This window comes from Ptiloglossa arizonensis, chromosome 4 (assembly GCF_051014685.1).
Source record: "Ptiloglossa arizonensis isolate GNS036 chromosome 4, iyPtiAriz1_principal, whole genome shotgun sequence".
Taxonomy (NCBI): Eukaryota; Metazoa; Arthropoda; class Insecta; order Hymenoptera; family Colletidae; genus Ptiloglossa; species Ptiloglossa arizonensis.
The window spans coordinates 17870468-17896198 of record NC_135051.1 but is presented as its reverse complement, the minus strand read 5'-3'; the positions used below and the strand labels follow the sequence as shown (position 1 = coordinate 17896198).

The following is a 25731-nucleotide window of genomic DNA, read 5'->3' as shown; positions in this document are numbered from 1 at the left end:
CCAAACGATTTGTAATATTTCTTGGCAGGTGTCATGAATGGTCACGGGAAACGCTTAAAGAGTGATCAATCGTAAAAAATAATCTTCAAATCCACGTAAATTACAGTTCATAGAGAGCTCGAAGAGCTTAGCTGACCAAGTCCACCGTATCTTGTTCCATGTTTACATTTGCCTTTTTACACGACCGTAAGTCGCTCGTTTTCGTTGGTTTCCTCCGTACGCTTCGGATGTTCGAAATACGAACTCGGACCGACTGTTTCCCGCGTCAGATTGTACCGGTAACGTTCCGAGAGAGGTTATTTCCCCCAAAAAGTCGAGGTAAAACTGTTCGATGCGCTGCGATCGCGGGCCACACAACGCACACAGTTTCCTCGAACCATCTTTCTTGATGTTCTTGAACCCGCCATCGCGGTCGATCTCCTCGTGTGTATTTACATCGGGCGATGCAAAACTCGTCGCGACGTTACAGGTAGATCGGTGTCGCTGGTTGAGAACAGACGTCGCGTGGTGCGCAAGCTAGATGCGCAGAAACTATTTGACCGCACCATACGGCAATCGTCAACCTGTAGTTTTACGCGCATCTAGCTTGCGCACCATGCGACACTTGTTCTCAACCAGCGACGCTGGTTGCCTGTTCGTCGGGATAAGTTTTGTCAGTGTATCTTCAATCGTCGTTCGTCTCTGTCGACACGTTTCCCTCTGTATTTAGAATTCTTTCGTTGACCCCTTTAACAAAAATACTACACCGCGATAACGTGTCCGCGAGGCAAAATATTGAACATGCATGCTGCGTGTACGTTTGTTTTGTGTACAGCTTGTTGGACTTCATCGCGTCTCGTTCGTAGAAATTTCGTCGTCGATTGGACGCGAATTGCGCGGCATGAATCGCAAACCCCACTGCACTGCAACACACCACACTGATGTAAAAAAGAATCATGCGGTTGCGTTCGTCTCGCAAGACGAACAACTGACACCGCGTATCAGATTTTTCTGTGCAAACGATTGCATAGCCGCTATTTCCAGACGTCGCGACGCTCGCTTATCTGCCGCGGGTATCTTTTGGATCGAAGCAGTCGCAACTAGTTTCAATAATTGTCGGACGCGATAGTACTGTTGCTCGCAACAATTACCGGCTCAGGTTCATTGGTGTCAGACGTATGAAAATACCGTGCCTTCAACGCGACATTAATTTTACCGAATACGTAACGAGGATGGTTAAAGAGCAAAACTCGTAGGCAGAATTAAATGGCTTTAAATGCACCAAGTCGATGTATTGTTTTTTTATTCTATATAGAACAAAAATATATATATATATATGTGTGTGTATGTTTTACATTTCGTGGGCTAAATATTTTTGTATACTGTATATTATACTTTACGCGTACACTACACTTTTCGACGACATATTTCTGTATCTTGCATCATTCTCTAGATAACCCAAATTAAGAGGTCGAAAGCGATAAATAAAAATTACCTCGGTCCGAATAAGAATCTTAATATTGATTTTGATGCAAGTAGCAACAGGCCTTATCGTAATCTGCCGAAGAGAACGTGAAGTTTCGTTTGAAAAATATTGAGGTACCCAAGGAGTACCCAATTCAGATTATTGTTTCGACGATGCAACCAAATTCCATAGCACGTTCTGTGCCGAGCATCGAGATTTTTAATCAGAGAACATTCTACCAAATGATAAATTTGAGCCGGTAATCTCTTAATTACCACAAACAGTGCATTCTCAGCCGAAAAGGAAAAACAAGATCAAGGGGATGTGAAAATTCCATGTAAATTTAAACAAATGGCCACTGGCTTCTACATCAATCTAGATATCAAAACCACGTGGCATCTGTTTACGAGACAGTCTAAAATTAGATGCGTGCCTTAAAAAATTATACACAGGGTGTAAGAAAAATATTTATGAAAGTTTTCGAGGGTTAAGCATCTGGATCATCGAGATTTGTTTAAAAACTACTTATTCGAGTGAATTAGTGGCGGAAAAAAAGGATTAGTAATTTCTGTCACTTCTTGTGTATTTTGTTTTTTTTTTTTTTATAGCAAGAGGTTAATGAGTCGTAAATGTTTATTTCCGGAAGGTCGTGGGCTCACGTTATGCGCGTCATTCCTTTCGTTCAATGGTGGCTTCATTTGCCAAACAGGATGTTCATCGTGCTCGTACGCCTCTCTAGCCTGTTAGGACAATGAGAGCGACGGCGACGAATCTCTGTCTATTTTCGCACAGATTTCGCTGATAAATCTATATTTATGTACGTAGATCTGGCTTGTCAAATGTTTGAATAACTTGTCGACTGAATTTCTTTTGTGAATTTTTTTTTTACCAGTTTCACGGAAATTAATACAGGGTCTTTTTGCCCCGAGACAGTTTATACTTTAACATTTTTAAGAGACTATTTTAAGAGGACACATTTTTTATACACAGAAGGATACAAATATTTACCTACTCTTTATAATTTACACAAATTTTGACTAATTTTATCGTCATAAAGTTTCGAATAGCTTACAAACTTTTTTTTTACTTTGTGTAAATTCTTTGTTCCATTTTTCAGTTCTGTAATTCTATTACCTCTTCTTGCTGTTCACAATTACTAGAAATTTCTGTTCCATTTTGTAGGTCAAGTATATTATTACACTGTTACACTGAACAGTCCCCGATTCGTGAACCGTTAACGAGACGATACTAAATTTTACGTAGCCACGTCTAAACGCATTATTGGAGAAGTGCCCATCTCGTGCGTAAAAGTTTCAATGGCGAAACAGGCCTCGGTCCTGTCGTTTGGAGGTTAGAATTTCCGGGAACAGGGATTAAAATTCCTTCGTTGGCGAACAGGGGAGGCGTCGTTTAATAATCTTCCGAGAAAGAATCGAGGTTATCGGAAAAGTGCCAAAGTTATTTTCACACGAGAACAGTTAGGTGAATTAGTGAAATCGAGCCACGTAATCAACCATTAAAAATGGATCTGAATGGGCACTCGATCGCGCGAAGGTTAGAAGCAACACAACGAAAATGGCGATTGGTTGGAATTCGAATTCAATGATCGTAATATTCGAAAAAATGATTATTTCGATTGTTAAGACTTTATATCGCATCAAGTGTCGATTAATAGCCTTGCTATCGTGAGAAAAGACAAGTTACGAGCGAGAAGGTTGATTTCTCTCGCATCGTCGACATCGCTGAAAGGCATTCTTTATAACCGCTTGTAGTACATTCCGCTCGAAAAGCAGAAAATACTATTTAACTCGTGGGTGGATCGAGCCGAGGTCGGTGCACCGTGTTCATCAGGCAGAAATCGCGTCTTGTTTATCATATCTCTGTGAATGACTATCGTAGCCAGGCTGGCTGAAGTTATTTTTCATTCAGAAGTGGACACGCGCGAGCCACGTTCGCAGACTTGGCGAGAATGGACGGTTATCGTGTAAACGTTAAAGTTTCAACACTTTTCAACGAATGAAAGTTCTTTTTTTTTTTTTTCTAAAACGAACTCGTGAAAGTTCTTTGCAGGGTCACGGATTGTAGAATCAATTTTGTTAAAATATTGAATGAAATTATGAACTCTTCTCACAAGGTCGGTGAAAATCTTTGACATTAAACTGTAAATAGAATTCGATCGGCCGTGCTTTAGTTGCACTTCAATCGTCGTTTCAGAAATAGCGTAGGTTTTCTTTGTTCTGTCGTCGGTTACTATGTTCGAATGTATAGAAGTGATCTACCTCGTTCCCCCACCCTTCTAGTTCTACCGAATACCTTGTACGATTCGTCACGGTAGATCTACGTCAATAATTTATTTATATTAACGGGAGATATAGGTAGAACATTATACCTTTCGGTATAAGTAGAGAATGATTCTAATGGGGTATAAATAAATTACTATACAAGTTCACAAGTACGAAGCGTACGTACGTATGGTGACTTATGAACAGCAAAATAAATAAGCATCGAGTCACACAGGTAACACGTAAAGGAGAATCAAGGTCCTCGGAAAAAAATGTAATATGTAATCTATCACAGTTAGCGTTAACATTCTCACACGTACGATCGAGGTCAAGTTACCAACAACTCACAGCTGTATTTTGTTAATGCCGTTGCACTGTTACGTATCTTTATTTGGGTACTTTCTTTTCTTTCAATTACTCGATACTTCTATTATATATTTTGTATACGATTCTACTGCAATATTATTATTATTTTTATTTGTACAATTAGACAAATTCTTCGATAGATCTCATAATCGTTGTACGTTTCGTACGTTTATCGTGTGTATCGTTTCAATTTTCCCTAGTCGTGTACCAAATTTATTTGAAACGTATAAAATTCGACGTAATAAATTTAACACGTAGCGAGCAAAGAGGTTAAAGTTCCCGATACCCCGGACCGATTGCATAAAGCACGATCGATGCGCACACGAGGCAGGATGAACTTGATGAACCCTCTTTCCAAAAACGAAGATCGATGTTTCCGTCCACAAGTTGTTTCGCATCAATCCCGAGGACGCCCGTCGGCCACGGAATCCGTAACCTTCGCGGCACGGTTTTTCGGCCAGTTGCCAAGATTCCGTCTTCGTTCCATTAGCCAGAGTTTCGCCGCCTCTCTGCTAAAATTGCTCTATGGGCGAGAAACACGACGCCAACCTGTAACGCGTTGCTGGACCCGAGACAGAGTAAACAATACATTCCATCGAGCGGTTCTTTTCCATCTGTTGCGCGCAGTTTTAGGCGTGCGCATACGTCGTCGGGCAGCGAGATTGCTCGACGATACACGATTCCCCTTTTCATAGATTGTCCTCGTGACACTTTCGACGTACTCTGTGCCTTCGTCGATCTTCTCACGATACATTATACCGTTGAGAGATGCGATTCTATACATTTGTCCAGAAGTTCGACGGTTACTTTCGTATTACAATGTTTGGAACAATTTAGAAAGTAATGTGACAGCATCCGGGAAAGGTTAAGTGGAAGATACAGGTTCGAACTCTCTATTAATACTTCGAGAAACGAAAGTAGCGCCTTAACCTCTTCAGAATGGAAATTATGCCGTTCGAGATAAACGAAGCTCAAAATTGATATCGATTCCATGACCTCTAACAATTTTCCAACGATTATGTCATTGAGAGATATAATTGGAATATGTTTTTACATAATTCTAGCGATTACCTCCATGATACATTACTTGAAATAATTTAGAAAATAAAAATACACGAATGTGTCGGTATTGTAGAAGAGATTAAGTAAACTCAAACTTAAGAGAATACTATGTATCATGGATAGGCATAGTTTTGGAGTACAATCGAACAAAAGACGGACGAAACTTTAATCTGAGATATGAAAATATACAAAGACGACCTTTTTTGTGCGTAATAAATCAAGACCTAATGAAAATACGGTATATAAAGGTCAACATCGATAATGTTTATGCATTAATAAAACTTGTCAATGAAACGATGCGTTTGAACAATTTCTTTTTCCCAAGACTCGCGTCAAGGTGACTAATTGTGCGCGTATTTATATTAATAATTCAATTACGTCACTTGTAATTTTTTCATCGCGATCGACCCCTTGAACAGAGATTATTAACGATTATTAATCTCTTAACCTCTTCGGCGATATCGGTAGATACAAGTACTTTTTCAATTACACGGAATATTGTAACATGCAAATAATCGCTCGAAATATAAATATTTATTTTTCCCCAATGATGCAATGCTTCGTTACAAGATTGATAGAGGTCACGAGTCAATATCAGATTGAAGTTTTGTTTACTCTGAACAGAATATTTCGTCCCTGGAAATAACGTTTCTGCACGCTACTTTAATCTCATAGAATTATTTCAAAACTTTCCAAGACCTCGGTATTCGAAGTTTTTCTTTCGAGTTAGAGTTGTGTTTGCATCGTGCCAATAATTATCTACAGAAACAGTTTCGCTGCATGCGTGAAAAAATACGGCCCATTGAACGATGATGAATAACAAACAAGATAGCCCGAGTGGGGTCCCCGAAATTACCAAAAATTTCCATCACGGTCGTTCACACCACGAAATCGTAGCTTCCATTGTCCAGGTTCTACCGATGAGTCTCTCGAGTTAGGTTCTAACACTATTAACATTCAATCCGGATTAATATTGTTTGTCTAACTTTCGATCCGATTTAACAATCTGCCCAACCTTCTTCGATACGCTTCATTGTTTCGGGGTTTTAAAGCGGATTGGATCCCAAAGGATTAATAGCTAACACTATAGTCTCCCTCTCCATTGTGCGCATTATCATGTCGTACGTGACAGAATACATCACGTAGACCTAGTGGAAAATTTGACCAGCGAAATTATCTGTACACATTCTGTGTCGGAGCGGTAAAAATCTTCGCGTTGTTTATTTATCCAACACGCAAACCGGGACGTTCGAGATACGTATAGAGAGTCATTGATCTCTATAATCTGCGCGCTCTTTGTGATTATTCGGTAAACAATCGGTTACTTCAACGGTAAGATACGATCCACGGCCCTGAATAAATTTACCACCTCCCCCTGATTTTTTCTTTTTTTTTTCAGTACGATAACGATTTTCAAATCCTTTTCGCACGTGCCCCCTAGAAAGAAGATAGAATCATTACGACCCAAATTTATCGACGATTTTTTACTTTCTCACCGAGAATTCTCATTTCTCCACGTCGGAAATTTATCGATAAAAAAATGTTTGTACATTTCGATTGTATTAGTACCGAGTTATTTTTACCGACTCGATTTTTACAGTCGACCCCTTTTTTCCCCACTCCCGTTTCGGGCTTTGTTTCGCGATCTCGTTATATACGGGGTGTTTCGCAAAGGAGACGCCGTTCTGGCGCAAAACAAAAAAAGAAAAAAAGTTGAATGTTTAATTTTAGTTTGCAAGCACATCGTGATGTCTATTCGCAGCTCCTTAAACGTTCCCTCCGTTCTCGTTTTAGCTCGATTTTACGATCACGTCGCGTTATACGGGGTGTCTGTAAAGGACACGTGGTTTCGACATCGAAAGAGAGAAAGCTATAAAAAAAAACAAAAAAAAAGAGTTCAACGTTTCGTTTCAATCGCGAGCATTTACAGATTGCCCATTCACGGTTCTTCGAGCGTTTCCTCGGCGTGAAAATAATTGTCGTGAGTATACCGTACACCGTTCATCTTAAAATAGAATGCTACGTAAATGCAGCACGCCCCCGCGTAATGTCGCCAAGCGCGGGGACTCGTCGTTGCATAAAATTAACAGGACTCGGAAATGCGATATTGAACAAAAATTATTAAATCGACGAACGATCGAACAATTCCTCCTCCGTGTCCCCCCACCCCGCCCACACTTCTACCCTTCCATCGGTGTTTGAAGAAACTCGAGGAAACGCAAACGCGCGGCGTGTTGCATATTTTATCGCGGCCTTTAAACGATGCTAACAGAAAGTGCAACTGCGATACTAGGACTGCACGCGAGAGCAGCTGGTTTTCTCAAAGCGAACGGTAGTTAAGAATTAATTCCGCGACAGCCTACATTCCTATAGCGCACTGTGGCCGTTGTAATTGAGAACTCGATTACGTTTATCGACTCATGGTGGACTCGGCGAGAGTGAAACGGGGTCCGTGAATCGTTCGGGGATTTTTACAGGGAAACGACGTAATCGACGAATGCTATTTGCGTTTGATCTCTTCGATCTTTGAACGCTTTACTGCTTATAATTACAGGTTAAACGGTGATACTTTGTCGTTGATTCATTGATTCTCGAGCTGTACTTAATGTAACAGCGAAGCTGAGTAGAAGGGATATAGTTTCTAGATTATAATAGAGTCTAGAGTAGCTAGAGTCGTAAGTGTCTCGAGCTATATTTTCACAAAATTTCGAATACGTGATTTGGAATGTCCTATGAAACAAGAAACATAATCTCGTACGAAGTATCGAATTTATTGCGATCGAGACATCCACAGCAACTGTTTTAGCTATTTTCTTTCACCTTGATAGCATTATACTCAAGGTGTAAACGCAAGTGTACATTCTTCGTAATCCTCGCGAGAAAAGAAATCGAAAAGTCCTGTACCATTTTGCAATCCGACGCTTCGTTATCGAGGTACAAGCAGTTAAAGTTTACCGATGCGACTCCCGATACACGCTATTTATATTGCAGGTCAGCTGACCGCGCGCTGCGCGCGCACGCGAGTAGCACACGTCCGTGACTCTCTCACGAGTAAAAACTTTAACCGTTTGTATCTCGATAACGAGGCTTCAGATCGCAAAATGGTAAAAGACTTTTCGGTTTATTTTGTCGCGAAGAATTTGTTCCTGCGAAAGATTCCATATTTTCGTCCACTCGGTACAACAGAGTACCGGGACAAATCCGTTCGAATACTTTCCTCGCTCGCAGTTTCAATTACTGTTTAGAAAGTTTCCATCTTTGTTCGAACTTGAATCTATCGAGAATATTTTCTTCGAAATATAATAAGTATAAATTTATTTCTTAGAAAGTTTACATCTTCGTTCGAACTTTCTAAATCCACCGAGACTATTTACTGTACAAACAACCAAACAATAATTGAAAATGTATTTTAAAAATATCTAAGCGCGCAACTTGTACTTATCGAGAACCTAACCTCAATTCAATCTCGTTGAAATACGAAAAGTATCGAAAAAATTTCGAATTCAACGATACGGTCGCTCGAAACCGATGGACACCATTTCGAACGAATAAGACGAACATCGTTCGACGAAACAAGCCGCGCGATACGTTTTTTTACAATCGAGCACGATTTCGTTGATGACCGTGCGCGCGTAATTTGGTGAAGATATTGCCACCAAGAGCATTGTTGTCAGAACTAATCGTTTTTACGAGCCGGGGAACTCGGGAGCACGACTCCGGAGGAGCATCGTCGCGTTTTATCGAGGGAGATATACGCGCATGCGTCACGGGAACGTAAACTTCTTTCGACTAATTACCGATCGTAATTCAATTTACGTTGAGGAGATCCATGCATCACGGAAGCTCGCGCTTCGCTCGCGTTCCAGATACGACGGGCCTGTCCGCCGCTACGAATTAACACGGGCGACGTGGAATTGACACAGATGCATCGATGCGTTAAATAATCGGGCAACGTAGCAACACGGGAACGTATTTTTCACCGTGGTGATCGTTAAATTCGCGCGGAGGGCCCCCGATCGCAATTCCATTACACTTATCGCGATTGTTTGCCTCGCGAGTCGTTCGATTGTGTTCGCGTCGTACGTGGAACGTGGAGGAAGCTTCGTTACGGTCGCGATGCTTGTAATCTCGCGATTCGCGGTGCCAGAAATCGAGACACGAAGCGTCGAACCGCTCGTATACGATAACTGTCCCAATTACGGCCACTTTAAGCTTCGTTTAATTATTTTCAAAGTAACACGACCTAAAAATCGTTCCGTATTGGAGCGTACCGTTGTTGAACGCCTCTTTTATGCGTGAACATTCTTTTTGTACGATGAATCGAGTACCAATTCATCGAAAATCTACACCGAAGTTCAATGTGACTCTATTACTGTCGCTCGAAAGGCAATGATTCTTAGGTATTAGTAAGAAATAGTATATTATATATTTATTATACTATAATAGTATATATTTATTTACTACAAATAGTAAAATTACTGACTTTGTCAGACTATAACAATTCCCCGTAGTTTCTACTCACGTTAGTTGCATTCTTTGTGCTTAACGGGACATTCACCTCTAAATATTTATTTTTAAGCGTCGTAATATAAACAATTACGTAATGTTTACACGCTGTTACGTAAAAACGAGGTCGAAATTTAATATTGAAACAGTTCTGTTCACGATTCATCGTACATTATTTCCTTATCAAATCAAATAATTTCAATGGTAGTTGCAGGGACTGTTATTGGGACATATACTAAATTAGTTAATAAATTGATTTCTTTTTTATACAAGTATCTTTATTCGGTTAAATTTCAATGTGCTTCATAACATTTCCATATCTTTTGGGCGAATTTACAATCCTCCGTTCGCAAAATTCCCCATTTTTCAACGCAGAGAATTATTCTATGTTCTCTCGTGTGAAAAAATGCTCGATTTTCTACAAGACATCAATCTTCGTCACTCAGTTTATATATACAATGTTCACTAGTATGATCGCTAATGACCCTAGCGGGTGGACGTGACCTTAAACGTTAAAGAAAAAATAGAAAATTGTTCCAAGTGTTCTTTTGCACCCCTCTCGCAATCAGAATTTCTCTCCGCTCCGAGAATTCTTTAATAATGTAAACAAATGAAAATCCATTGGATTAGGACACAGCTGAGGTGTATGGCGGACGTGCTAAGGCATCGTAGTCCAGTCGGAGCAGGTCTTTCATCATGGTAACTATTTTCAGAGAGCTGTTTCGTTTGGGACCTCCTAATGGGCACACAATAATATAAAAAGGAAGGGGAAAATGAACGATTCATTGTGTAAATACCGGTACACTTTTTATTTGAGGAAAACGTGTCGTTTTTCAAGTGGTTACCTTATTTTTACAAAATGAAACGAATTGAAACAATCACGTACGTTAATTCGAAAATTTTTTCAATAATTTTCCCGTCGTTTTTTTCCGACGACACATTCACTTAATACGCAAAAAGAAGATAATCTCTTTGTTATCCACTAATGGAAAATTTGTTTTTAACGACTCCCGATACACAGTCCATTGTGAAAGGAATGTGTATCAGTTAGTTGCCAAATTTGACGTTCTTTTGCGTCATTTCTATTTTTTTCTCGGAGATGTTCAGCCCCTGAGGGGATTCCCCAATATGCATACAATCATAACACAAAGCAGAGCGTGTATTCTGGTGTTTCGGATGGAAGAAAACAATCTATCGCTACCGTTGATTTTCCTTATTATTTAAAAGAAAAAAAAGAGGCGCGAGTGGACGACGGCGGCTTATCGAACGAAGTATTGTATACAACAATGTTGAGTCATTGAGAGAAACATATGTCTAAAGATTTCTAAAATCATTTGCGAATAGATGTTGCAACATTTGTAACGTTAAGGAAAATATTTTAGTTACGGATGCACGGACGTTTGAACCGGAGGATTTATATTTACCCTCGATGTTTATTTCAAGAACTTGGAAAGCTTTGTAACAGATTTCGTATATTGAAAAGAAAGATTTTACTTTTAAGATTTGTTCCGGAATATTTGGAATATACTTTGTTATTAACAATTTGTTCAGCGATAATATTGACGACGGAAAATTAACTGCCATTAAGTTCAAAATGACAACAAGCAATTTTTTAAAATTTAACGTTAACTTTTGTTCGAAATATTATAAATTGGAATAGAGTTAGTAAACATATTAACGTACTTAATGGAGCATGAAAATTCAACAATAAGCTCCGTATCTTCGTGGAAAACAAGTATTGTTGCACTTAAAGCGGACGTGACTATAAGCACGTTGCGCTGGTCACGTATTTACAGCATATGGTAGAACCATAAAAGCTTCGAATCTTTACACAGTGTTCAATTTTGTGAAATACTCGGTAATATTTTTCGTCGAGTCATCCATCTCGTATGGAAGTAACCTTTACTTTTGATCATAATTTCTTTTCGAAATTTAAAAAACGACGCAAAGAACTCGATTCATGGTTCAAATTCACCCTACTGAAATACTACGAATTTACCAGATAGTATTCGAATTATATTTACCGAGTAGTCCAGTCACCGTGTTCGAATACTCGAGTACGGAAGAATTCGATTCGCAGTCTCGGTTCTGGTCCCTCTGCGTTACGGGAAAAAAGATTCGGACCCTGTACGTCTTGGAAAAAAAAATTCGGACCCGTGTCTGTCGATACCGGTACGCGAACACGTGCAAGAACAAAGCCGTATTTCTTTTATCTTTCCGGCGACGATGTAGTTGACAGTCACAGGTCGAAAATACAATATTCCTGACGTGCTTTTCGTCGGGCACGGGTCCAAAAACGAACCGTAACGTGACACATGCTCGCGAGGAAAAAACAGTGCGGCGGTCCAGCCGGTAGACCACGTGCTGCGCAGTACGGCGTGCGCAACGTAGTGGCTCGTACGCCCTATCCCCTCCCCACCACGCCTTTCCCCTAGGTACGCGTATTAGACTCACCCCGAAAGCGCGAAGCTCTTCAGTGTTGCTTCAGTCGTCGATGAAGTGAAGCGTGAATTTTGTATCTCCGTGACGATCGATCCGCTCACGCGAAAACAAAACGAAGCTTTTTTTTCGGTCGAAGTCGAAGGTGTATCTCTCGCGAGACTACATCTCAACTGATTCGAGTCGACGAAATCTGAAATTCTCTTTAAAAAAAAAAAAAAAAGAAAAAGAAAAGAACGATCGTTAATTAAACAATCGTGATCTCCGTAGAAATCCTTTGTACACGCGCGAGACTATTAAACGTAGGAGGTGTACGACGTAAATTCTCGAGCGACAGAGAGCTTATAGAAATTTTATCGCTCGCCATACGGGGCGCGGACGATAACGTTTTGCGAAAAATTCACGCCGAGAGACTCTCTCTCTTTCTTTTTCTCTCTCTCCTCGTGCAAAGTGTTTTCGAGGAGCAATCTCAGGGTGGCGTACACCGGGTGAAAAACTTTCTAGCTTCCAGAAAGGTTCGAGCGATCGAACACGGTGGTAGCGAGGTCCTCGTCCCGTGTTCGGGCACGAAACACCGCGAGCATTATGTAAACCCCTTATCCGCGACGCAGTAACTGTGATAAAAGAAGAACGAGCGTACAGTGAAAGTGAATCGAATTTCGTCCAGTCGCGAACGAATCTAGTCAAAATGCCGAGGCCAAAGATGCCGAAACCCATCACAAAGCTCTCCAAGTTCCTGAAACAAAGGACGAAGGTAAATACAATTAAGAAATTCTTCAGTAATTTGTTTATTTATCGAGAAACGTCTATGCATCCACGATTGAAATATTCTACCGAAAAAATTCATTTCTTACTTGCTCGGGATTCAGTTTTATCGTGATCGTCACCGTCGCTTCATTCATGGCGTCTCGATCTCTCGGAGACAAAGTGAGAACGTCAATTTCTCCCCTCCGACGACTCGCACCAATCCGAAAGAATTTTTGTTTCTCGATAGGTCACGTACTCGAGAATAATTCGAACCGTACGAATATATACCGTATCAAAAGATAGTTACACAGTACATACACTGAATATATAAAGAAGCACCGGCAAACAACATTCGAGTATGCTAACAAATCATAATTATCCACATGCGTATGCGCGTAGATAACAACTGTAGTTATTCAAGACGAGCTGAATTTTTTCTGTTCGAATAAATTTCTCAACGCGTATCGGCTCACGACACGTGTTCTCCGCAACGAACTTTTCACCCTTGGTGCACATTTTTATTGCGGCAAATGCACATACGGATTCGTACTTTCTATTACGCACACTCGTTGGGTAGCTTCGAAAGGTATTGATGGAAGCTTAAGGCTGTGGGTGTATTCGAAACGTTCGAGTAGCACGAGACTCGAGTCGAATGCTGAAAATATCCGAGTACTCGAAGTATTCGCATACCGAAAATTTGAATCGAGTATTTGAAATGTTCGAGTACTCAATCTGTTTAAATACCGAAAACTTGAATCGAGTATTTGAAATGTTCGAGTACTCAATCTGTTTGAATACCGAAAATTCTAGTCAGGTACTGAAAATGTTTGCGTACTCGAAATTTGAATCGAGTATTTGAAATGTTCGAGTACTCAATCTGTTTGAATACCGAAAATTATAATCAGGTATTGAAAATGTTTACATACTCGAAATTTGAACTGAGTACTGCTAGTATTCGCGTACTTGAAATTCGAATACAGTACTCGAGTGTTCAAGTACTGAATGTATTCGAATACTCGAAATTTTAAGTAATATACTCATCCCACTAATCTTGAGATTATTATGATTACCATAAAATTGTAAACAATGAATAACAATGAGCAACAAGTTCAAGTACATTGGTATAAAACAATTTTATTTCCTATTAATTCCAAACGAAAGTAATGCATTTCAATCAAAATGATGTAAATGAATTATTAATGTAGAATTAACAAGCTCCGTGTTTATCTCAAATTTATTGCCGTAGATATTAAACGAGAGTCGATATCGGAAATATTTAAGTACCGAGTACACCGAGTATGCCAAGTACACTTCGTGTATTGTATTTCGCGTAAGAAATCCCATTTGTTTAACATTAAACGTGCCATTTGTGCTTTATTGATACACATTAAAGAGTATAACCGCTTCAGTAGATAAGGAAAACTTTGTTTTGAATTTTCCTACAATTTCAAGTACGCAGAATGTTAAAACGATGAATACGCGGGCGAGGTCGTGTCATGTAGAACGTTCTCGTTGACCGAATAGAAGAGAGATAACGTTTCAAGACAATCTTTCCTTCCTCCGAAGAAAATATAGTTTCGTTAAATGTAACTCGAGTTTCTCATATCGTATACCGTATGAAGTAACATTGTGCCTCAGAAGTAGTGGAAGACTGTAGCTGAGCGAGTAACCTACTAATGGAGCGTGAATGACGAATGTTTGGAATCGAGCGAAAGAGATCGAGTGTTTATATTTGAATATCGGCCGACTCGAAAGAGCGCTTTGAATAATGCGTGTGCAAATATAGATGCAAAAAAAAAAATACAAATTCTTAGTACTTTTCCTTTTCTACGATGTACAGTAGAATTTTTCAAGTACCTTAAATATTCGATTTGTTAGAAACGTTTAAAAATTAATTTATTCGTATACAAAACGAACTTTTCGTTTCACACCGTTACCGATTTCTACGACGAACTCGTAGCGAAGAAAATTTCGAATATATACTATAACTTTTCAGATATTCCCGCGAAAGTGATACAAACAAAAATTCAAATTAAAATTAATTAAATCAAGATATTCGGTAGACGATAAATTACAATTGCAAAAGAAAATTTGCAAGAGCGTACATTCGATAACGAATAAAGATCACGATTTTCTTTCAACGCAACTATTATACAATTTCTTTCCGTGTACCAATCAATGGGTGCTCGCATATTTTACGCTAAAGTATCCCAGGTCAAAAATCAATCGGTTCTTCAGAAATCGACTCATATTTGTCCTAAGCACTTGTATACAAAAAGCATCCGATATCATCCGATAAAGATCAGGATTTTCTTTCAACGAAACTACCAATTTCTTTCCGTGTACTGATCAATGGATATTCGTATATTTTTCGATAAAGTATCTCGGGTCGAAAATCAATCGGTTGTTCAGAAATCGACGATATTTGTCCCGAGCACTTGTATACGCGAGACACTCTGGCGGTCGAGGCGATAAGTATCGCCGCTGCGTGCATCGAAAATACACACGTATCGCTAACGAAACTATTCATTGGGGATACGTATTCAACGGACACTGAGGACAGAAAAATGTCGCGGTTCGCTTGTTTACACTTGCAACCGGTCCTTGGCCGCGCCTAGGTCCACCTTTCACAGAATCTGGCTGAGCTCGATACACGATCCGTTCGAAGTTACGCAACAACGATACTCGCGGTATTAACTGCATAAACACGACACAGTGTACACGAGCGCCGCTAACGGGAAATAACGTGAGCGTCTTCCTGTAGCACCGACGAAAGCGAAGGGTGGAACCTTCTGGGAGTATCTGGCGGAATTCTCAGAATTTTCCTACAAGTCGATCGCCTGGAACAAAGAACGTGTCTCCGTGAACGTTCGCTATGATTTTTACACGGAGATAGGAAGCTTCCGGACGAATGAAACGTTCGCGTTAACTTTTGTAGTTCGACGTACTCGCGTACGTTTTTCTGAATCGAGTTTCGTTCTTGCTCGTACTATATTATATTATTCACGCTACATTTGTACTATATCAGAAATTATACATTGTATAATATTCTGTGGATTCGGTGAACTTTATTTGGTATGAGAATATTTTATATCTCTTTCCATAATTGTACTGTAAAAATACATAATAAATGCATCGTTGTTTCTAATGAAACGGTGTTTGCTCTCCAGCGGGGAGATGTGAGAAAAATAACGGAAAAACTCGGTTTAATAAATAAAATTAGTAAACGAGGGTAAGGAAAACTGACGCGAATTATTGGAATTTCATCCATTGGGCGATTGCTTCGTCGAAGGAGATAAATCGGTGCGCGATTTAAAAATGAAATAGAAAGAAATATATATATAAGTAGATATTTCTCATCTCTCGTTCCTTCGGGTCAAAATTCTTTCATTCGAAGTGCCCTCCCCCGTTTAAAATGTGAAAAAATCGATAAAAAATCAAAGATGGCCGGTCTCGTTCCCTCTTTTCTCGTAAAATCTGGCACGAGACTCGAATCTGGCGTTAAATTTTCCTCCACCTCTCGAAAAAGCTCGATCGTTTTCTCTCGCTTACCATGGGCGAGCAAGGCTGCAACACGCCCACGGTTCGACGTTTCTACGAATGTAAAGCACAATTCGCACCGCGCGTCGACGTTAACGACGACGAGACTGACGGATAACGGCCACTGTCGTAAAATTCTCGTTTCGATACGCTTTTGGCGCGCAGTCGTATTTGGACGCGTTTCAATCCACGCGACCGCGGCAGCACATATATAGAAACACCGGGTTAAAATAAAAGTGAGCGAGAAAATTTGGCGATCACCGTGAACGATTCGCGGGAGAACCATCGATCCGCCGAGACGTTGAATTTCCAATCGATCGTTAATCATCCAGGTACGAGCGATATCGTGAAAAAGCTCGCGCGATTGTTCCAAAGTACCATCTCCCCCCTCCTGGAAATCGAGGTCGCTGTAGAACGAATAATAGACACGTGAAGCAATGTTTACACGTACGACGATTAATCACGGTTTTTATCAAAAACAATTAATACTCGAATCGGTTTATATACGAGATCGAAAGAAATATTTTTATCTCGATAAATTCTATCGAAACATAATTTTCATTTCGGAGAATTCTTGGGGTATTTTTGTTTCGGGGTAGGGGAGAATTGTTTGAAATTTTTTCTCGTGGGATAAACGATTTGAAATTTGTTCGATTGAAGTTTCGCGGAAAATAGTTACTTTAGAGTTTTTATTGCAAACTAACTCCACTAGAATGTCAGAGAATGTATGTTGTATCTGTTTCGTGTTACGCAAGAATTTTTAATTTTTGTTTCTCGTAAATTCCAATCGGAGTGGAACATTTGTTTATTGGTAAACTTTGATCGAAGAAGTTTCATAACTATGTCGAGCCCCGTTAGAAATTATTAAAAATAAGATCGACGGTCTTGAAGATACTCGTTTCAATTTTGTAATTATTGTTCGTGATTTGTTTCTTATTCAACGTAATACGATGAATATCTGAATACTGTCGTGCACAAAGCACAGTGATACGAATGCTTGGAAAACAACTCCTAAAAATAGTGTAAACGTTCCCGAACCACGGTGTTTATTAATAGCGCGTAATTGATCGCAAATTTTCGACGACTTTCGACGAATGTAACGATCACGTTCCGCCGCCAATAACCAAGCAAAACCGTCGATAACAAGTGTGGTCACCCTTCGCATTTCGATGCGCGCGGTTTCCTGATCTCCTTGAATTTTAAGCGCTCCGGGGACCGACTTTAATGCCTTTTAAGGACTGTCCCGCGAATCTCGAAGAGATCGAGTTTCTGTAAACAAATGACTCGCAGCAAACCATTTGGAGAGCACAAAAGAAAAAGAAACTCCGACAGGAAAATTCTAAATTTGAACGTACCGGCATCGTACAACACCATTTCGGTGGATTCTTCTCTTTGTTTACGATAGATGGCGCTTATCGATTTCTAACCTCCCGTACAGATAACCTAAAAATCGTAACGCATCCCTTAAGAAAAAAAAAAAAAAAATGAAATATTGCGTTCTTCACCGATATTGGTTCGAAGTTAAAGAAACGAAAGTTACACGTAACCTGACATTTTAACGCAATCTATTTAAAAAAAAAAGAAAAAAGAAATCGAATGTTTAGTTGAGAAACTTTCGTTCTACCTAATAAACTTTGGCGTACTTGCTCCTTTATCGTTGGTCGTTGATTCTTACACAAATATTGTAGATATAAATAATCCACTATTGGTCGGGTTCCTTTTGTTTCTAGGGGAACAAATAATAAAATTCTCGAGATTACGTAATCGCAAACTTTCTGCGATTATGGGTCACGACGGTAGATCGTACTGATTACGATGATAACTACGGTTCATGAAACGAGGTACGAAACCAAATTGGTACGTGTTGTTAAATTATATAATTTCGTGCCAGTGAATACTTCACTTAACGGATTACTCGTGTCCGGTTTATTATTTTCAGCGTTAAACTGAACAGGAGATTTCTGTTTATTTTCTAATTGAACTCGTAATTCGTGTAATGACGCGTTCGATATCCGCTCCCGATCAAGGCGAATCGATGATCCCCTGTTTGCTTTAATTAACATTTTAATTAACATCGTTGCAACTGTCACGCAGACGTCGCGATTAATTATCGTTTTTCCTCGGTGATAGCCGATAATAGTGTCTCGGGTAATTGTTCTGTGTTCGGTTACAAGTAATGCGTCGGTAGGGTAATTTTTCGGCGCATGCGCTGTGCGTACAATTTGAATAGAAAATAAACACTCCGTAACAAATACCTAGTACATGGTACGACTTTAAACGTTTTAATGTTTGAAACGATGAATGAATACTAAGCTAAAAAATTTATCCTTGTACGTGTTTTAACACGATAGATAAAAATTGAAAAATCAGGTTTGACGAATAAAATTAACATATTAAAAACACACGGTCAGAAGCTGTCAGCCAAATTACCGTATATAATGTCCCCGTTAAGCATATTAGGAGAAAGTGTTAGAGAAGAGGTTGAGCGTAAGGCTGCTTTTGAACCTAACCTCAAATACTTCTACGCAGAAGTGAATTTTTTAATTTTTTTTGTCAAAGTTTCACTTGGAACTTTGGTGCTGCTTTTTTCTCGATTTGCATTTGGCGAATCTCATCAACTTTCTTTATTCTTCGTTTCGTAAGAATATAATTATTTGAACAATTTCGAAAGCGAAGAATTGTTTTATTTTTCCATTATTTTCAATTTTTCGTTCGATATTTTCCCGCTTAAAGCCACCCGTAATGTTATGCAGTCAATTACGCTAATCGAGGAAACTCGTGATCTTCTCTCGATTCTTTAACGTTTTTCTTTTTTTTTTTTTTGCTTTTTAAACATCGGTCGTCGGAGACTCCTCCTGACTGGTACGGTCGATATTCATATTATAATCGACCGTATTCGTGTTCGTTGAAGAATCTCCTCCGAGTGTAATCGCGCTATTAAGCCAACAGTAATAGTTCTTGACCGTGAGTTTACGAGTATATACTTAGAGATACCAATCATTGGTAACCGAGGAAAATACTGTTCGATTAAAAATCTCTAGCGTTAGACGGATGCGTGTATAACCATCTATCAGCGCCTCGAACAGTGATTTCGAAATGATTGATGTAACCAGTACTCGAAAAAAAAACTCCGGGAAAACAATAATTATCAATTATAAGTAGATACGATTTCAATCGAGATAATTTCGATACCAAAGTGGTACTTTAGTACCATTATTTGCTTCATTGAAACGGTTTAACAATTAATCGCATGTAAACGTGTCATTATCCCTTAATAGGTTATGTGGTCTCAATTAATCGAAAATTTCACATAAAGGTGAAATGATTTCGATTTCTTTACGAATACTTCGCGAGACAAAAATGGTATCTTAACCTCTTCCGGAGACGAATTACGTGGACATTAGTAGTATACATTTACAATGAAAATACCTCGCACAAATGCGAGGTTGTTAGTAACCTAACCTCGAAATTGTTACATAGTTGGAAAATCTGATTCCAAATACATTCACAATCTCAACGGGCGACGTCCGTGTTGCAATAATTAAAATATTCGCAAAGTGGAACGTGTACACGACGAAAAAATATTTAATCGAACAGCCACTGCGGAGGTTATGTGGCTCTATCCTCGACGTAAACTTCGAAAACAAGTTTACCCGGTGATCGCCCAAAATTTCAGTCCATTTCCGTGTTTCTTATCTGTGCTCGACGATTACCCTCGGTCCCTCGTTTCCGTGGAATTGGAAATTAAGGACGAGGGTTCACGAGCACGAGGGACCGATTAACAACCAGAAACGAACCTTCGAGAGCCGCTTCCTTCGACTTATTACCGTCTCATCATTGTCGGTCGAAGTTGCATCGAAGGTCGATCGAGAATAATCGCGCGAGGTCGCGACTCTCGAAGTCCCTCGAGATACGCCCGACGGGGAATTCGCTTGTACTTGGCATTAAAACGTAGGAGAAGGGGAGACTGGACGAAAGGTTTTTTCTTTTTTCTTTTCTTTTTTTTCTTTACGAACTTCTCGCGTTCGATGGTCGTTTCGAAGAGATCGGTTCTCCTTCGACTCAGTACTGAGCGATTCATCGAGTCAGTCGGACCAACGATAAAGAAATTCGTCGGTGTGTTCATCGAATCTCGATTAATCGAAAATCGAGTACAAGATTAATCGATTCGCGGATCGCGTCAGTGGAGAAATCGTGAGTAGACGCGTATTGGGGTGGTATCAGAGGAGTCGACAATTCTTTGACGACACACGGAGAACATTCACGGACCCACCATGATCGCCGATATTTGTCCAACCCTTAATTACGTGTTTCAGCACTCGTCCAGGATGTTGTCGGTGAGGCAATAAAATACCATTGTTTTCCAGAAGTCAGAACACGGTTGACGGAGGTTAACTGTGTACCTTGAGACGGTGGAGTTTTTTCTTTTTTTTTTTTTTAAATTTTGTATTATTATGTGATAATAGTAATTTGATTTCACGAAGAAATAGACCGTATACGAGATACTGTCCAATTGGTACGCCGATAGGAATAATATTGCTCGAGTAACCTTACGTTTGTGTAAATACGTCATTGTGAGCATTCTGTGACCTCTGACCCTCGCCACTAGAGGGAGACTCGACCGCTGACCGTTTCTCGCAAGTTCTCGTACCAACACCGATTACTATATATACGATCCCTTACCGACTACCCAATGTCCCGGCGTATACTAGTAAGGCGGGGCCTGCTAGGATACCTTACGACGTATCCGCTTTGCAGACTCGGGATCACTTTTCCTTTCATTTTTCCATCTCGCTCGCTCCCTTTTCCTTTATCAACGCACTTAGAAGTCGCTATAAATCTCGATTGCTACCACTACACGACCTCGAATATCGTATGTTATATTCGGTAGCGCGCAGAAAACGTGTTTGAACGATGATGGTGTTTCAAACTTATACTCTGTAAAGAAAATCTTGTTATGCCATCGATGATAGAGCCACACGAGACTCCGCGATAACAGTTATTAAGAGGATCAACCGGAAGATCTGAAATTCAAATTGAAATCGCATAACGTATGGCGATCGACCGATGGAAAAACAATTTGTTGCCGCGAATTAATTCAATCTTTGTACTTACGCACTTGGTATACGAGGATCACACGATGCTCCATATTGTTGGTATTTAAATTACAAAGCGGAGTACTCGAGTACTCGAAATTTGAATCTCGTGGACAAAGTTTTCGGTACTCTCTGAGAATCGTGAGATTCTTCTGTATCCAAAATTGTGTCCGAGTTATTCGATCGAATTGTCAAGTACTCGATTGTTTCACTCGATCGTCGAGTACTCCGAAAGTTCAATCCCGATACTCGAAATACTCGAGTACACATTCGTATCGTGATCCTATGCCGAATGCTTACCCGAGACAGATTTCGTGTGAAAAAAATGACACACGTGTTTCCTTCCCGTTAAAGTTTCTTAATTCGCTCCATTGTTTCGCATACGTATATTTCGTGAAAACAATACCGATTCCGAATGTTAATTCAGTTTGCCGTGGCAAAACAAATATTGCCAAATGGTTTGTGCAAATCTTACGTCGTTCAATATTTGCTAAAAATTCCAAGTTCATGAAAAAAAATCTTGATGGTTAAAAACTTGTTTTGATTGCTAAAAAAAAAAAAGAAAAAAGAAAAGAAGAAGAAATGAAAAGAAAAACAACAAAGGGAATGAAATTAAGAGGCTGCTTCTTTTATTCGTCAAGGTTGGACAATGCGTAAGACATTGCACAGAAATTGCAGACCTCGGTCGTATTGAATAATTTATACGTAATACGTTAATCCGATGGCGCCGAAAAAGTTTTTTCTTTTTTCTCCTTTTGACAAATAAATTCCAACCACGCCGACGCAGCTCGTATAATCCTGTTTCTGAAATGTTACGACGACGGGGGAGGTAAGAGACAGTCGGTGGACGTTTTTAAATTTCTGTTCATCGGTTGACCGTCATAACTGTTCTTCAATTCTTGTGAACTCGTTTCCAGACGGACTGGTTTTTGCCATACGCACGTGTGTCCTCTACTTGTTGACCTCCCATTTTGAGAATTATTTATTACGGATTAAATCACGCCGAGAAACTAGTGCCGGTACGATAAATTTTCTACAATTCGAAACACCCGGGATTCGTTGGACTTTTAACGGGGTGACCCCCATTAGGATCATTTAAACCTAAAATTCGGAGAAATACAAACGCGAATTTTTCTAATCACGTGTTTACCGACCTTTAAACCGCAATATCTATTCTTTTTACAACGATATATTGTTAACAATAAATATTTTGAGCGCAAGTACCCAGGGTTGGCGTCGTTCCATCGATAAAAGAAACAATACAAATATTACGCACGTTGGAATAAAAAAACGTAAAATATAATTTGGCCAGATACCAACGCTGTGAAAAACAATTTCTGTATTACACAAATTTTATTTATCCTCGATTTCTACAATTCAGACGACGTTATCCGTCTATCGCTCCTCGAATTATCGTACCGGTTTAAAAAGATATCATTTCAAAAGACACAATTTTTAAATTTTTAAAATCTCATCTCGATGTTTCTCAAGGCTTGCTAAGCATCGAAGGAAATGTGAACAGTAAAAAACGAAAAGTCAAATTTTTATTCACCTCCGAGATAGCCGGACCCCTTCAGAAACGTTATCGACGCAAAGAAGTAACCATAATCAGGGAACGCTTATTTGTCCGCACGATGCATCAATGCCGGATACTTGGTTACGCTTCACCGAGCGTGAAGTTTTATTGTTTACAAGGAGATTACGCTCTACGAGGAGGAGCGATATCTTCGACAGACTAATGGCAGAAACTTTTTACATTTCACGATTAAACGTCGCTGAAAATTTTTTTCCACGCGAAAGCACCGTGATAAAGGGTGCCGGCGAGGTGTCACGGGTCAAGGAGGCTTTCATGATAAGAAGCAACGCGCGACGCTCGAGGACACGTGCATCGATGTTGTTGCACGTTCGTATTGTTGCGAAGGCGTATTGAGAAAGTATGAGTTCGTTCCCCTCGAGCGTCTTTTTTTTCTCTCTCCATCTAGACAAGGCGAACCCGTATGCAGATTGTGGATTTTGTTCGGTGCAAATAAAAATGAAAAAAAAAAAAAGAAAGAATCGAATCGAACTCTCCGAGTACTCTCACTTAGTACGTTTACGCGCTTGTGTTTCATCGTTACCGATTTTTGGTTAGGAACCCAATAAATCGATTCCAAATTCTGAAGAATCGTTTTCGATTTTTTGCCACAACGACAATTTTTATACCACACTTCGTCCATATTTTATCTCGACTCTGAGGCGATAGTAGTTGGATGAAAAACAATATCGTTCGGAAGAATTAGCTTTCTTCGAGCTCATTGGTGCATTTTCCCGCGTAACGTCGACTCGGTTCGCTCTCGTGGCGCCATCTGGGCTCCACGGTCGGCCGCCGAGCGAACTTAATTGACGCGACCTCGCCTCAATTGATGTACACGTATATATCTGTACAAAAACCAGGGTGAACACGTCTTGTTTGTAAATACGCACTGAAAGACAGCAACCGCTGTTATCTTCCCCCGTGAAAGGGAGATTGTCATTGACAATCGTGATCCCGCTGTCGCTCTCGCGAATATAATCTTAACCGTGACCCGTCGACGAACCGCGATTGGCTGTATTAATGCTCTTAACACTTCGCTGACCGCGTAGGAGAAGTAAACACTCGCGGCGGCTGTTGTTTGTCAACGCGGCGCCTTAGATAAGTGCTACGTGAATAGCTCCGAGTAATTCGAATCCGAGAACGTAGTAGTACGTTCGCTACTCTCGGCTTGAAGATTACATTGCACGTCGGTGCGTTGATAATTTGGCGATTCGTTTGGTGGTCGTTTGCACTCGAGAACGTAATACCACGCGAATGATTCCGAGTCTTTTGAATCTTGAAACGTAGTACTACGGTCAGCCTCTCTCAGCTAGGATATTAAACGACACGTAGTAATACGTTAACGATTGGGTCTTGGGATTGAAAAAGTATTGGAATTGTAAGACGTGTGGTGATTCGTCGGTGACTCGTATTTGCTGTTGAGAACGTAGTACTACGTGAACAACTTTTCAGTCTTCGGGAGATGAAAACACGCAGTATATTTATTTCTCTCGGCTTGTATACTATGAAACGTACTGGTACGTCGATGATTCTAATTCTAATCTAGGAACGTAGTACTACGTGAATGTCCCTAAACGTTTGAAAACTAACGATACACTGTACTGTCTCCACTTGTCGAAACTTGAAGACTGTAAAACGTAGCAGAACGTTTGAGTCTTCCGATTTGCAAGTAGAACGTAGTACTACGTTCTAAATTTCTCAGTATCTATGTTCAGCTCGAAACATGGTCGATTAATTTCATCCAACTCGTGAACCGAACTCTTATAGATTATGACTCGTAAACGAAGAACGTAGTACTACGTCGGTCAACTTTTCGAACGAGATCCTTTTAATACGAAAAGTTTTTACGATTTAATTGTGCAATCGTTAACGAACCTAAAAACACGGCATGACGAACACTGACTCAGTGGCGTATTTTTATTTTTCGTGTTGCATAATGTTTTTCGCAAATTCATCGCCGTATCGTTAAATGTTAATGAACGTCGCAGTTTACATCGTCTACAGGAAGTCGCGAAGACATTGAATTTCTTTCCGACCACGGGTATGAATTTTTTTTTTTCTGCAAACGAGTCATCTTGTCCAATAAACAAATATCAATACCGTTGCCAAATATTTTTTACAAATATTTTACAAATATTTCGCGTCACCGATTCTCTTCTCGATAGCATTTGCTCAACGTTCGTCTACACGATCACGTGTTTTCCTTTTGTTAAAAATTTTCTCATCGTCACGCGAGTGAAACACAACGGGGTGAAAACAAATGAGATCACCGCGCGAACGTACAATTTAACAGGCCAATAACGTACGACGACGGGACTTAACGATGTCATTAAACTGCTAACGAAGAATACGGGCACGTTTAATCGATTCGTTCTCCACGCTCGTTCGTTCCAGAATCGCTTGTTTCGATGCTTTTTATCGGATACAAGGTGCACATTCCTCTTAACGTACCAACGAAGGCATCGATAAAAGCGTAATCCTTGAATCGTTACGAGCTTTAAATTGGGAATCGTCTCTATGGAAACAAACTTCTTAAAAATTCGATACGTCGAGGAACGAGACTAATTTAAGAACAAACAAATTGGATAATATTTCAGACACCACCTCGTTACGTCTTGAATCGAATAAAACAAAAAACTATTTCCCAAAGTTAATACCCGTCTCGTTAAACTACAT

General features: G+C 39.9%; 1 protein-coding gene across 19 annotated transcripts in view; it reads left to right on the top strand.

Moving 5' to 3' along the window:
* Nucleotides 1–25731, top strand: part of Mtd (TLD domain-containing protein mustard) — a 252832-nt gene that overhangs the window by 214917 nt on the left and 12184 nt on the right. Inside the window, exon 1 of one of the 19 annotated variants that reach the window (XM_076308380.1) lies at nucleotides 11711–12853. The exons of 17 other annotated variants lie outside the window; for them this stretch is intronic. In XM_076308380.1, the coding sequence (XP_076164495.1) occupies nucleotides 12788–12853 (66 nt within the window). In that variant the 5' untranslated portion in view covers nucleotides 11711–12787. Of the gene's footprint in view, nucleotides 1–11710; nucleotides 12854–20578; nucleotides 20724–25731 lie in introns of those variants that run through there. One more of the 19 variants, XM_076308382.1, reaches the window with a different exon arrangement.